The following is a 15,388-nucleotide window of genomic DNA, read 5'->3' as shown; positions in this document are numbered from 1 at the left end:
TTTGGCTAAAGAAAATCATTATAAAGGTTCCTCAGATTATACATGAGAAGAATGAGTAGTCAGTTCAATAAGTTTAAAACTGTACTGTAAATATTCTTTCTTCCATGGTTTCACAGTGATCAGCATTCATCATGTAGAATTATGGAGACAAACTACCATGTTAGAGCACTTACTTTAGAGAGAATTAAAAGACAGAACACTAAAAAAAATAAAACAAAGCCACATATAAATACCCACAAAATTAAAAAGCCTATTCAGCTCCTCTAAGGATCTCCTCCCTCCTTTTGCCCACCCAAATGTATACCAGATTCAATACACACGTACCAATTATATATATATTTGGTTTAATCCTTTATCCAAGTGTAAGCAAACAAAGTTTGCACCTGAAGTAAGTATTTTCAGGACTGGGGCAACTAGTGGTAAAGGTGGAGTAAGTTCTGATCACTTGCCTTAGTATCTCCCATAATGCAAAGCACATCTTTTTGAAGACATGTATAATGCTATGCATTAAGGCAGTGTTTCCCAAACTGGGGTCTGCAGGATAGTTTATTTTCATTAAACTTTATCTTATCATGTTGCTCACACATGTTGTTTGCACCTGGCCTAATTGATATGTTCATATTCTTCCGAATATCTCCATTTATAACAGTAGTGCACTGTCATAAATGACACATTTAGTGTTGTAAAATTGTAATTTATTACTTCATGTAAAATATAAAAAATTTTCATTTTGGATTTTATGTGGGCCATGGTGAATTAACATTCACTACATGGGGTCCACGACATATTAACATTCGTTACAGCGGATCCACGACATCGAATTTCCCTTAATGCAGTGGTTGGGAAACACTGCATTAAGGGAAAGACCACTACCCAGACCAGTTTCGACCTTTATTGAGGTTTCATCAGTGGGGGTAGTGGCCCTTCCCTTATTGCATAGCAGTATACATGTCTGCAAGGAGATGTGCTTTGCATTATGGGAGATACTAAGGCAAGTGATCAGAACTTACTCCCCCTTTACCATAAGTTTCTCTAGTCCTGAAATACTTCAGGTGCAAACTTTGTTTGCTTACACTTGGATAAAGGATTAAACCAAATATATAATTGGTAGCATAGCCAAGTGAAAAAACTTGTACATGTGTATTGATTTCCATCAATACACATGTAATTTATCCTACATAGATGAAAGGATAAGCAATTCTGAAATGAAAATAAGAACACAAGTGACATATCAAATTCCTTCCTTTAGATAAGCTTATACGTTGGTTAGACATAGCTTCTAATAATTTTATTAGGAAATGACAATGTAAACTAGATCACAAAACAAGAACGAAGGCACTCACACTAAGCAAATGAGGCTGAAGAAAGGCAACTGAAGTCTGTCCTAAAGGTGCCCCTAGAAGGCTGAATCAGGTTGTCTTGGCTGTTGGGCTGATGTTCTTAAAATGCAAGCTTCCCAAATTTGGGGAAATCTCATGCACCCAAATTTATTGAGGTTTGGAAAGTTTTTCAGAGCTGAGGCAGATTCAAGTCTTTTGTACTTGTATTTGCTGCAGGGTAATAAAGTGGCCTTCTTCCAGTGTATCCTGTGATGGGTGTCCAAAGCATAGTCAGCAAGTCCTGAGCTATATTGGTGGAACTGGATGTAGTCCTTGTTTTCAGATATCCTGATATTGGCTGTCCTGCCTGTTTGGCTGTAGTAGGACAATTTCAACTGCAAAGAACCTGGTATACTCCAGGTCAGTCTAGGGATAGTGGCTGGTCTTTGGTGGAACAGATGCCAATTTCTTAATGTGGTTTGTAACTGGTTGTGAGGTCATATTTCCTTAGGATTTTTGTTAATTTTTTGGATGTGCCCTAGATATATGGAATGGTGATAGATTCAGAGTAATTTCTGCTTTGAAGGAAGGGGGGGGGGTTACCTGGTTTTAATATTTTTTGGATTTTTTGGGGGTTTGAAGCCATTGGCTAAGAAGGTGTTGAGGATATGGTCAACTTCAGTAATTAGGGCATTGTATTTGTATAGGGCTTTTATAATCCCATACTGTTGGAAGGGGGACGAAGTGACTGCTAGTGAATGTATCTACCTGTGTCTGTTTTCTGTAAACAGAGAAAGCCAGGGATACATCAGGCTGGCATGTAATCAGAGTGTCTAGAAAAGAGAGACTGTTGTTGTTTTCCTTTTCCAAGGTAAATTGGATCCTGCAGTGTTGATTGTTTAAGTGTGTGCTGTGAAATTGTGGAGTGTATCCAGGTCATGCAGCCAAACGGAGAACACATCATCCATGTAGTGTAGCCAGACTGTGGGTTTATGTGGAGCAGAGTTTAAAGCTTTTTGTTCAAAGGCCTTCATAAAGTAGTTGGCAAGGGGTGGAGAACACATGGCTGTCCCCTCTATCTGTTTGTAGAATTTTCTTTGCCAAATGAAATAGCCTGAGTTCATGGTGAACTGAAATGTGGGTCAGATATTGGGAAGAAATTTCGCTTGGATGAGGTCTAAGGTATCTTTGGGTAGGGCACTGGTGAATAAGGAGGAGACATCAAAACTGACCATTATGTCAGTGTGCTGGAGTGTGAGGTTTTCTATGCTGCCTTTAAGGTGGGCTGAGTTTTTTTTATGTGTGAAGGTGTGCTGCCAGTATATTGTGTGAGCACTTTGACTAAATGTCAGGCTAATTTATATGTGGGGGAATTAGTGCCATCTACAATGGGACATAATGGTGCATTTTGGTTATGGATTTTTAGTAGTCTATATATCGGGGGGGGGGGGGGGGGGGGGGGGCAAATTCAAAGAAGCCATTGGGATGCTAATCCATAAACCTAATCTGAATAATAATGATGGCTTACAAGTCCCAAGGATTTGGATGGCTCACCTGCAACCTGATATCAAAACTGGAGATATTAATCTATTTTACTATATGCAGATGATGTTATACTTATAAACAAATCCACTGCAAGTCTCCAGGAATCCTTTAACTATACTGAATAACAGATGTAACAAAATAACAACAAAATGACCACACAAAAATACCAAACTATGAAAACAGACAGGAACACAGAATATTTCAAATCCACTCTCAATGGAGAACATACAAATAACTATAAAACTGCCACTTCCCCCACATGCTAATCATACAGCATGCGCCCAGGCTCTCCTCTATTTGAGGCTACAGTAGTAAAATGGTTCTGCAGGACAGTCACTAAATAGTACATAGCACTGTAGATGATAGTAATGAATACTGAGACTTCCTGTTCAGCTAGTGGAGAAAACACGAGTCTAAAGATAATAATTACTAATTAAATTTTATTTAGCTAATAAATTTAGTTAGCATTTATTATCTTTAGACGTGTTTTCTCTGATAAACATCAACATAGTGATAATCAGCGTTCACACACTCATACCAGATTATCACTATATATCAATTTGCCAGTTCATGGCAAACTGTGCTTTGCACGCCCTTTCACAGAAGGTTCGATGAAAGAAAACCAATAGGCTGTACAGAAGTTGTTACAGATCAGAGAGACTATTTTTGAGAGTCAACAATAGGTATGAAGCATTCTCCTAACCTTAACATGTATGACTGCATTAATCTGCCAAAAATTTGGAAGCCAGTCATCTTAAGATCAACACCTACACAATCATAATAACTTCTTTTATACAACATCAGAGGATGCCAAATTAGGACTTTAGATCTTGTACCCATTAAAATTTGAATTGTTTTACTTGCTCACTAATACATGTAAGCTATAACATGTTTTGCTTTTGAGGATGCTGGTTTGAAAGCCAGCAAAATATGAGCTAGGTAATAAACATCCTTTTATAATTTACTGTTTTGTATTGGTGTTATAATACTGTTAAAATAAGTTATGAATAATGTCCAATACATCTAAGCCTGTCAACAAGATTGCTGACAGGCTTAGGTGTTGGTCATAATCTGATATGGATGCTTGGATGTTGATCATCACTCATGTTAATGTTTAGTGGAGAAAACACATCTAAAGATAACAATTACTAACTAAATTTATTAGCTAAATAAATTTAGTTAGTAATTAACTTTAGAATTGTGTTTCTCCACCAGCTGATAACCTCATTCCAAAGAAATAAAATAAATCAGCAAACAAACTACTGTCCAAGTGCTCTCACTTCTATTCTTGCTAAACTCACAGAGAAGGCCAACCACAGTCAACTGCTGCGCTACCTGGAGGCTCATAAGCTAATTAGCAACCAGCAATATGGATTCTACCACTCTTGATCCATAGGTGAAAATATGAAAAACAATTTTTTTTCATAGTGAAGTTTGCATTTGAAATATCTTCAACAAAACTAATACTTTATTATCATCCTTCAAGCATTGCTTGTGTATTCAATTTTTTGTTTACCTAGTAAGAAAAAAAAAATTTTTCTCAGTGAAAACTTTGTTCAAAATACCTTCAATATAACTTTTACCACTTTACTATCCTCCTTCAAGTGTTGCTTGCATAATAATCAATCAATTCTTTGACATGCCAAAACTAGGTAAACACATGGTGCTCTAAATTTTTCTGACCTACTTTTATTTATTATTATTTTGTTGTTGTTTCCTTTAATACTATGTGTACCAGTATATGCATAGGAATGGCAGTACCAGCCAACAAAGTTTGAGATAAATTGATGATATCCAAATAAAATTTTATTTTACAACTTCCAAATTAAACATTTTTTTATACAGCTCGGCTAGCATCAGACAGTATTTACTTAAACAGTGAGTCGCTAAAAACTAACTTTATCTGCTTATTAATGAGAACACATGTATCACACTGCTATAATCAGCTTTTGAAGTTATCAATACTGTGTTCTATCTGAAATTGTTACTGTACTGTGTTCCAAAATTTCTAATTCACTCTTATCAGGTGGATTTTGTTTCACTTCAAATGACAGGAAAAGATGATAAAAGCATTTTGACATGTTTGTATAGTTTGGTTTTTTTTACAAACATTGAAAAGACAAAAAATAATCACCTTGTTGATCTTTTCACTTAAAAGAAAATATAACAAATGAAAATAATTTCCAGGCACTAAATCACTAATTTCCAATCAAGTTAATAGTTTTTTATTATTATAATTCTGAACTTTAGTTATTAAATTAATAAAGTCAATTTTTTTTAACTCCAACATGCATAAGTGTGTAGAAAAAACAAATATTAAAAAAGAATAAAAATACATCTCTGTAATTATATCATTATTTGTAATCTAAGGGTTAGTATAACATATTCCATAAGAAAATTTCAGAGGAATGAAGTAATCAGCATATTACTTGCCTCAAGACCTTCCTTGGAATGTGCAAGCTAAAGAAAAGTTATCAGAAAGATGGGGGAGAAAAACAGTGAATTATTAAATTTAAGTTTCAGTAATGTGATTGTACAAATATGAAGAATCAATAAATATAAGGGACATTCTGGATCACTTTAAATTATAAATTGTGTTATTTTCAAATGAAGAAGTTTTTTATAAAGTTATTCAAAATTAACATCGATGAAGTGTTTCAATTTACTTCTGTCAATATAAAACAAACAATATATGGCTGTCAAATATTCAAATTACAATTTCCATTTTCAAAAACAGATTAAAAAAAAGATACCATATTCATTCAATTTAAAGTGTTTTTTTCCCCTTTAGAATAACCACTTAATCAAAAAGTGGTCAGAAATGAAAAATATTTTGGATATAAACATTTTATCACATGCAACGTAGGTGATACCCTTCAAGGACATGCCACACACTGTAAGGACTCAGATTCCTGCCCCACCCATTCATGAGTACAGAAGTAAAATAGTTTTATACACCAGCTGCAAAACAGTACATGTGACCAAACCAGATAATAACAAATCTGAAGTTTTTCCCAATCTGCTAGTGAACAAATCTGGCTGCCACTTACTCTGGATCAAGTTCATTTCTGGAAGGAGTCCAAGTATGGTTGTATACACAGGGGAAATTGCCTAGGCCACATTTGGATGCAACATAGATTCCGTCTGTGTTATCAATATGTTTGCAAGTCTTTCACTGCATATGTTCCTAATTGTTATCTCTTCCTCCATACATATGACCCTTCCAAATATATAGTGAATGTAGTGAGCCCCCTGGGTAATTCTGACCACAACCTAGTGCTCATCTCCTGCCCCATGCAACAACGCTTACACAGTCACACCTGCACAAGAATGGTGTGACCATGGTTGGACTATTGTTTCTTCCAATCCAAACATGCACAAAACACATCACCAAAGTAATCCTTACTGGCATGATAACATACATTCCCCACACCACACTGAACTGCCGTACCCTATCCAAACCCTGGTTCTCCAAAAGATGTGCCAAGGCTGTACTAATGAAAAACCAGGCATACCACAACTAGCTCAAATTAAGAACTCCATCCCCCTTCAGTACCTATACCGAAGCCCAAAACAGATGTAAAAATTATTAATGATTCCAAAACAGAATTTGAATGGGCAAAATCAGGAAACTTGCAGCCTGTCCTAGCGGCAGCCATGCCTTTTGGTCTTTTGCCAAAGCAATTGGTTGCAACTTTTGCCCTACACTACTCCCACCCCTATCATACCCAGATGGCTCAATTGCAACATCACCCACAGAAAAATCTAATCTCCTGGCTTATGCTTGCAATGCACGCATAATCGACAATGGTAAATGCCCCCCAGTCATTCCAACATACAATTCCCCATGTATCCAGTGGTGAGGTATGGAAATTTTAACAAAGGGCTCACATCATCAAGCAAAAAAAATGCCGTATTTCACATAAAAACTTTTATTAATACAGCTTGTAGAAATTCCAATCAAAAAGTATGAGAGCACAACCAACCTCTAAAGGCTATCGCCTTTAGAGGTTGGTTGTGCTCTCATACTTTTTGATTCATACTTTCAATCATACTTTCCACATAGCTGTAATGGTTTTTTTTCCAACATTAGAGGGCACCATAAATAGGACTTTAGATCTTTTGTACACTGCAATTTTATTGTTTTACTTACTCACTGTCGCGTGTACAAGTGTGTTGTGCTCTGATGATGCTGATTTGAAATTCAGCGAAATATAAGCAGTTAATATAACATCTTTTGATTAAATTGTTTGGTGTTGTTAATACCGTTAAAAACTTAAGTTATGAATCACCGTCAACACCTAAGCTTATCCGTTAGATTTCTGCAGTCAAAATACTTAAATAGTGAGGTCCTTGTGAACATCCACAATTCTAACTGGCTTCCTTTCTCTAGTTCTGCTGATCAAGCAAGCAAAGATGCCAATGTATTTGTCATAAGCAATGACCTAACAGATAATCTACTTATCTACCAGAATACAGACAACCTTTGTCATCTTATCAACACTCTTGAGCTTTTGTTAACAAGCTCCCCTTCCAATATACAGTCAGTTCTCTTCTTGGTAAATTGGACCATAACCTCATTCAAGTTTCCTTCTTCATGGAACAACCTTCATCCAATTCTCATGTACTCTGACATTAAAAAGATGCCTAATGGGATGATCTCTGTGGCTTCTATTCAGATCAGGAAAATGAAAGCAACAGTCCGATAACTAGTCCTACTACTACTGTTCTCCTAATTTAAGCACCTGGTCAAACAGAATGACAAATAATCCTCATTAAAATGAAGGCTTTCATCCCTCATTCAGCCATACTTTCTGACCACTATCCAAGATTTGTTCTCTAACAAGTGTTCCAATACTTGTTAGAGAACACTCAACAACACAAGGGAAAAAAAATTCATCACACCATAAGTGGCTCCAGACCAAATCTTCAATTGCACACTGCAGCTTGCAATAGCCATAAAAAATTTATTAACAAATTCAAATTAGATTTGAAAGATCAAATGCATGCCGCAAACTAGCTTACTGTTCAAATTTCATTTGAAGGCCACTGAGAAAAACTTTTGCCAATCCATGTTTTCACCACTCCTTCACATCCAGATGGTAGTATAGTAACATCACCAGAAGGCAAGCCTGATCTACTCATATCACACTTCTCTTCTAATTCCTGCACTGATTACTTACGCAAAGTTCTTTCTACTTTACCATGAACTGCTTACTCAATGTCATCCCTAGTCTTCCACCAATCCCTCTCAATCCATAGTTGATCTTCTAGCCTATACTATCTACCTATGAACTGAAGTCATGGAAAGGTTGGGAGAAACTCACCTGGCTGTTCACTGACTTCATTCCTCTTTTTCATTTGACAAATCTTGCAGTGCCCAATTATTAGAAGCCTCAAGGTAAGATATTACCATAACCAATACCCTAACCTTTGAGTGACTTGTTATACTTCAATAGGATGAGGACAACCTTGTAAGCTTCTTCAAAAGGCTGTCCTCACCACATATGAAAACTCTAATTAGAGTCCTATTTAATTTCCTTGTAAGAAAGATCTCATGCAATTTTCCTTAACTTTCAATAATAATCTGATATTCAAACATTATCTCCCTTCTTGGGATTATCTGCACCTCTAACCTTTCATGGCACAAACACATATCAGCCATAGCTTCTACAGATGCCAAAGCACTCTGTGTACTTTTCTGCTCAACATACTACTGTAATGCATAACTGCTAACACTATAAATACCAAATCCCCTGTAAGACTGCTTGTTGCTACTGGAGTAGAGGATCATCAATTCACTGAGCTGATGATCCCTTTCTCACAGATCCACTCCAATCCTCTCTCACAGACACTGTTTCTGTCTTATGCTTGTTCTACAGGCACTTTTGTGGACAATGCTCTGATGAACTGGCATTATCCTTCTTCCACTTTTCTCCAAAATTATAAGAACAAGAACAGTTACTAGTTAACAGCCATTGTCCAGCTCCAAACTTAGCAAATTAACTTTTCCTCCTCTCATTCCACTTCTTTGGAAAAGCTAATCCCTCCACATTGTCTTTTCCAAAAAAACTGCCATGAGCTGTTCAAAAAAAAAACAACAACAGATTTCTCCTTTCTTCTTACCCTCTTGCCCATAAATGGCACTGATATGCTACAGGTCTTCTGACCTTTTATGTGTGGGTCAGACATTAAAAAATCAATAAGGTTAATGGTATCAAACTTTAAAGGAAATATATGTTCTTTATTAAATTAAATATTAAATCTTCTTTAATATTTTAATTAGGAAAAAACTATCTTCAATCAACTGTTATTTCTAATCCAACTCTCAGCTAAAAAGGAAACAGTTTTTGAATATATTAAAAAAAAGCACACACAAAATCTGTTAATATTATTGTCTCATTAACCAGCAAAATATACTCGATGATAAACTCATGCATTAAGATGAGATAATGATAAACAAAGAACAGGTTTAAGTTTAAAAATATATCTTTCTTTAAGATATATTTTTATATACGTGTTATATATTTAATAACATATAAATAACTATATTGTTACTTCATTAAAGATATGACAGACATCATCAGTAGGTGGCAGTAGGTCAACAGGAAGACATGAAGCTTACAGGAAGTAAAGATAAAGGCGCAATGGAAATAAATTTTATAGAGAAAGAAGAAGGGAACAACGACAGATAGCCTACCTGTCCAGATCACGTACTGTTACGTACCCTAGCTAAACTACGGAGGATTCAAAAGGCAAAAGAAGGGATTAGAAATGAGCACACAAATTTTGAAGAAAACAGAAAGAGAGAACGGTATAAAGTGAAAAATAAATGTCCAAGGAGTAAGTTAAGCACCGACTCTGACAAATGTGGTCCCAACATGTATTGCAACAGAAAGAGCCCACATATCAGACTGAGTGCTTTCTTAACTCACAAAACCAATAAAACGAAGTATTGTCCACTCCAGAGAGTAAGTAACACACAGCATATAGATAATGTACAGAAAAAAATTTATCATCCATATTCATAGCTGAAAATTTTTCATGAAGGGTAGCCTTTGTAAAATTCGATGCAGCGTAAATTTTTATATTTTTTATTGCATCGACTTTTACAGAGGTCACATCTAGAAAGCTTGTAAAAATAAACTTTGTTATTGTAAATAGAATACTAAAAGCCTAAGTATAAAGCCCAAAGGGAATTAGCTTGCTCGCTCACATAAACAAAGAATGTAAAAATGGTAAAGCCAAGGGTAATTCCTTGCCTTCGGAAGGTTATTTGATGTTAGTGCTCTGATTAAAGTGTAAGAGAGCCCTTTTGTTTACAAATTCAGTCTTAGGTGACCTTCAAAGTCAGTGGAGAAAAGGGCTGCAAGAATCAAACATAAATTTTGCAGTCCGGTAAAAAGGATTAAAGACATACAAAAGGGGAGAAAAGAGAAGTCGGCGGAAATTTTAGATCAAGAGAGTCATGAGGAAATATCTGGGGTTCCCAAACCTACATCCAGAGTTTGCGCGGGAAAATACGTGGATTTCAATCCTTAACCCAAGGTTTCAGAAAAGACTGACTATAAGGCCTAAGCGAAGATAAGATATCTTCAACCGTCGACAGTTTTGGCTAGAACAGAGAGAAGTCGAAAGGAGGTAACGAGGTGGAGGTTGATCCACGGCAAATCGTCCAGATCAAACTGCTAAGTTTAATGTGATAAGATAGTTATAGCCTGAAAATAATTAATGTAACTTTATGGTTGGAATTATTAAGTGTATGGATCAGAGCATAGCAAATTCCTAAGAAGTGAATTGGCAAAATGTTTAATTGTTAATTGTAAGGAATTCTAAGGCTTTATACTGCATAATTACAGAAAATTACCACAGAGATTCTGTTCTCAATTAGTTTGCTTAAAATAGAAGTCATAAATTATACTGCAGTGATTTTGTAAGATATGTTACATAATTGTGGAAGTATGCTGTAGAAATTTGTCATATAGAGTGTAGCTTAAGTTAAAGATATAAGAAGCAACTTTCTATTGCATGTATTGTATGTTTGGTATTAGTATTTAATAAACATGCTTGTTATTTATATTCAATGAGTACTGCCTGATCTTTAATATGCAATGCACTGTTTCCAAATAAACACGATCCTGTGAGCGGGGAACTAAATGATAGATAAGATAAGGAACGCATAGAAAGTCACGACTGTAATTTGATTAAGAGAGGATTTTGTGTTAGATTAGGACCTACTGAAAGTACTGCTTGTTCTTATACCACAAGGAGGACTGGTGGCACAGCTTAACAAATAAATTTCTAGTGCTCTCAGGTATAAGAATATAGAGTCACGAAAGGTAGAGTAAGAGATAGCAGGAAGAATAAGAGATTAATAATACAGCATAAATAGATAGCCATAGTTTACAATGGCACAGCAATAGCAACCATTTACAAAGAGAACTCCCCCTTTTTTTAAAAAAAAAAAAACTATACCCTTTCCCATTTTTAATTGCATCCCTATAGAATGCAATATCTGATCCCTTCAAGTTTTTGCTTTTAAATCAAAATCCACAAATTTGTATATAACAAACAAAAAATACCAAATGCTATTAATTAGAATTAATATCAGTTACAAAACTACCATAACTGCAATTTCATTTATTCACATGTAGAGTTTACCTCATTTTATTTATATAATATTCCCTCACGAAGTTTACATGCAGTATATATCAAAACTGAAAGCAATATATAATTTAATTCCATCTTTCATTGATTTATTATCCAATAGCAAGTTACAGCCAAGTAACTAGAGTTTCAGAAACTTAAGTTTTTCTGCTTGGAAGAGATGTCTAGGATTAGTCCTCTCTAATAGGATCTTAATGTCTGTTTTCTGAAGTGTGACTGAATTTCTAGGAGGGAAAAAAAATCATGCCACTTCCATATGACTGGCTAACTTGCCTTCCAGTGAAGAGTCTCATGTATGTGTTCCTTGCATTCTCATTGGAATTTGAACCTATGCCTTTCTAAAAAAAGATTGTGAAGACAGGATCCTGACAGTCCATAACTGTCAGGATCCTGTCTCCTTCCCATGTGTCTATAAATGTGGGACCCAGTATTTTAAACAAACAGGATTGATCACCTTGGTAAAAAATATATTTGGTATGGGCAACCAAAAGCAGATTAGCAAAATATGCCTTTGAAAATGACTGCTTCATTATGTTGAAGAAAGCCAGATGAATATACAAGTCCCAATTTAAATCACAAGGACTACTGTTCCTGGAAGTGGCTCAAGTTTTGCAGAATCCTGTTTACCACAACAGAATTGATGGTGTGATCCACACAAATTTTGGTGCACTGCCCTATCCTTCCACCAGCAGTTATCACAGAAGATTACTGCAAGGGTACCACTGTTGTGTACACATGCGGACAGCAAGGCTTTGGAAAAAGTCAGTCGTACCTTAGTAACCCTTTACTAACTTTTTATTATAGAGTACCAGCTGAATTGGATAAAGGGAATGACTACATAATGATACTGCTGAATTTTGAAAAGGCATTTGGCAAGATAACCAGATGGAATTCTGTTACACAAACTGGAACAAATGGGGATGGAAATGAAAATGGTGAAATGGATATGAAGGCAGCTGATAAACAGATTCCAAAAGAGTAATATATGAAAGAGAGAATCCAGGACAAATCAGGTAACCAGCAGAGTACCACAAAGTTCTGTGTTCAGATCACTACTGTTTAATTTGTACACAATGATACAGAAAATTATTTGAAAAGAAATATTCAGTTGTTTGATAATGATGCAAAATTGGGTATGGTAATAGTGAAGGCAATGTAGAGAGCTTGCAAGATGATTAAATAGGTTTACAGTATAGGTAAAAGATAACAGATGTCATTTTAATGTGGAAAAGTATCAGGTTATGCATTTTGGGATAAAAAGATTACAAACTATGTACCACACTGATGGAAATATACTCCAGAAAACTGATGCAGCCAGTGATTTGTGGGGGGAGGGGCGGTTGAGATTTAGAGGACATATTGCTAAGATTGTATCACTTGATTATTGAAAAACACACTAACAAACAGAGATAAGGACGTTATCATTCTTCTTAATAAGGCCTTGATATGTCCACAGCTGGATTACTGTGCTCAATTCTGGTCATCTGGTTTTTTTGAGGATGAGGGAGTAGTGTAGAAGAGAGGAGCCAGAGGTGAGTGACTAAGATGGTGAGTGGTCAGTGGAATGCCCTCTATGACAATAGACTGAGGACTTGTGAATTGCAAAAGTTGGTTGATAGGCAAAAAAGAGGAAATATCATAGAAACATTTAAGTTGTTATAAGGATTTTTATAGGATTAATGCATATGAAATATTTCAGTACTTGCCTAGAACAGGCAGAACAAGAGCTCATCCCTGGAAACTGAGCAACAATATGCTTAGCAAGGATCATGTTTTTTGACTGGAGAGTAGTGAATGAGAATGAGTAGAATGGGTTGCAGATTTAGCTGTAAGTGCTTTATATGTCAATAAGTTCAAGGTGAGACATGATATATATTGTGTGGATAAACTGAGAAAACTTGGATATAGAAAAAAGGGGTCTACATAAATAAATAATAAATCAGAGATGATAAAGGTGAAAAAACAAAAGATAAGGATATTTTGGATGATAGACTTCAATTGGGTTTATCATCATCAAATTCCTGCCATGTACCCTTAAGGGGTGTACAGGATATGATAGTACTACATGAAAGATTTACATCATTACTAACTTCCTATCCACAATTTTCCTCCAAATCACTCTGTTACTTGCCAAGTAAAACATTATCAGATCTTATATTTCTATTATCTAAGGCACTTAGTACAGTATCAATCCACCTATATCTTGGTCTTCCTCTAGGTCATTTTCCTGCCAACCTTGCAGAGAATACTTGTTTTGCTAATCTTTCCTCGCCCATTCTATTTAAGTGATCATACCACCTGAGATTAGTTCTGCTAATGCATTCCTGGATGCTGACAATGTCAAGTTCTTTGCTAATATCCTCATTTTTAATATGATATTGCCATTGATGCCATATGTTCATGCCTCTGATCTTTCTCAGAACTCTCATATCTGCAGTCTCTAGTCTTGGTCAAGTGTTTTATTTCTGACCCAGCTTTCAGATCCATAAGTTAAAATCGGTTTGAAAACTGTCTTGTATACAGCTAATTTAGTGTTCCGACTAATTTCTTTCTTATTCCATATGAATTTATTCAATTGACTTCCTACCATACCAGCATTGTTGATTCTGTTGTCTATTTCCATATTTAATTTACCATCTTCATTAAAAATCGTGCCCAAGTAGCTGAAATGTTTTACTTGTTCCACAGGTTCTCCGTTCAAAATGCAGTTGACATTTTCAATGATTCTGCCTATGTTCATTGTTTTTGACTTTTTATTGCTGACCTTCATACCTTATCTATTACAACAGTTATTCAATTTAGTCAGGGAATCTTGCAGACTTGTAGCAGATTTATTTAGAAGTATAACTATAACATCATCTGCATAAAGCAAAGAGCTGACATTAACATCTCCAATTCTGATATCATGTTTAATACCACTTTCCTTCATAATGTGATCCATATAGATAATGAATAACAGAAGGGATAATGTACATCCTTATCTCACACCAGATTTAACATTAAACCATCTTCCTGTACTTCCTTCAATTCTAACTGCTGACTTACAACTCAAATAAAGACTAAGTATTGCTTGATATAATGCCCCATTGACACCATATAACTGCAGCGTATTGAATAGCTTCTCTCTTGGCACCTTGTCATATGCCTTCTCCAAATCGACAAAACTTAAATACAGATCTTTGTTATATTCCCATGCTTTCTCGACTATTTGTCGTAAAGTGAAGATCTGATCCTGACAGCCTCTAATTGGCCTGAATCCAGCTTGTTCTTCACCAAGCTTTTCTTCCACAATTCTTCCACAGAGCAACTCGTTGCAAAGGTGGAGCAAGCTACCAACACTCCTATCCCTGGTATCTCCACTTGGGCCTGGCTCCCACTGAAGAGACCTCAATAAAGGTCGAAACTAGTCTGGGTAGTGGCCCTTCCCTTAATGCATAACATTAGACATCTGCAAGGAGATGTGTTTTTCATTATAGGGGAGATACTGAGATAGGAGTGTTGGTAGCTTGCTCCACCTTTGCAACGAGTTGCCCTCGTGTTGTACCACCTTACCCCAGTCCTGAAGATACTTTCAGGCGCAAAGTTTGTTTGCTCACACTTGGAAAAAGGATTAAACTAATTTTATTATACTCTAACCAAGTGAAAAATAAACTTTCAACATCTTTCTTAAATTCGGAGTAATTTATTAAAAATGGGTGGCACACCATTTGGCAACTCCTATAGGTAGAGATGACCTGCTAATGCTTCTGCCTGGTATCTCCACTTGGGCCTGGCTCCCACTGAAGAGACCTCAGTAAAGGTCGAAACTAGTCTGGGTAGTGGCCTTTCCCTTAATGCATAACATTAGACATATCCGC

At 35.9% G+C, this 15,388-nt stretch overlaps 1 protein-coding gene across 3 annotated transcripts in view; it reads right to left on the bottom strand.

Annotated features, from left to right (window-relative positions):
* Positions 1 to 15,388, bottom strand: part of LOC150094188 (uncharacterized) — a 189,383-nt gene that overhangs the window by 94,939 nt on the left and 79,056 nt on the right. For 2 of the 3 annotated variants that reach the window (XM_090411733.1, XM_090411732.1), the window contains exon 6: positions 5,298 to 5,324. The exons of the other annotated variant lie outside the window; for it this stretch is intronic. In XM_090411733.1, the coding sequence (XP_090267859.1) occupies positions 5,298 to 5,324 (27 nt within the window). The remainder of the gene's footprint in view (positions 1 to 5,297; positions 5,325 to 15,388) is intronic. 3 annotated transcript variants of the gene reach the window in all.

This window comes from Typopeltis vanoorti, chromosome 22 (genome assembly GCF_054136105.1).
Source record: "Typopeltis vanoorti isolate ZY-2024b chromosome 22, IOZ_Tvanoo_1.0, whole genome shotgun sequence".
NCBI lineage: Eukaryota > Metazoa > Arthropoda > Arachnida > Uropygi > Thelyphonidae > Typopeltis > Typopeltis vanoorti.
This window is presented reverse-complemented; position numbering and strand designations above follow the sequence as displayed.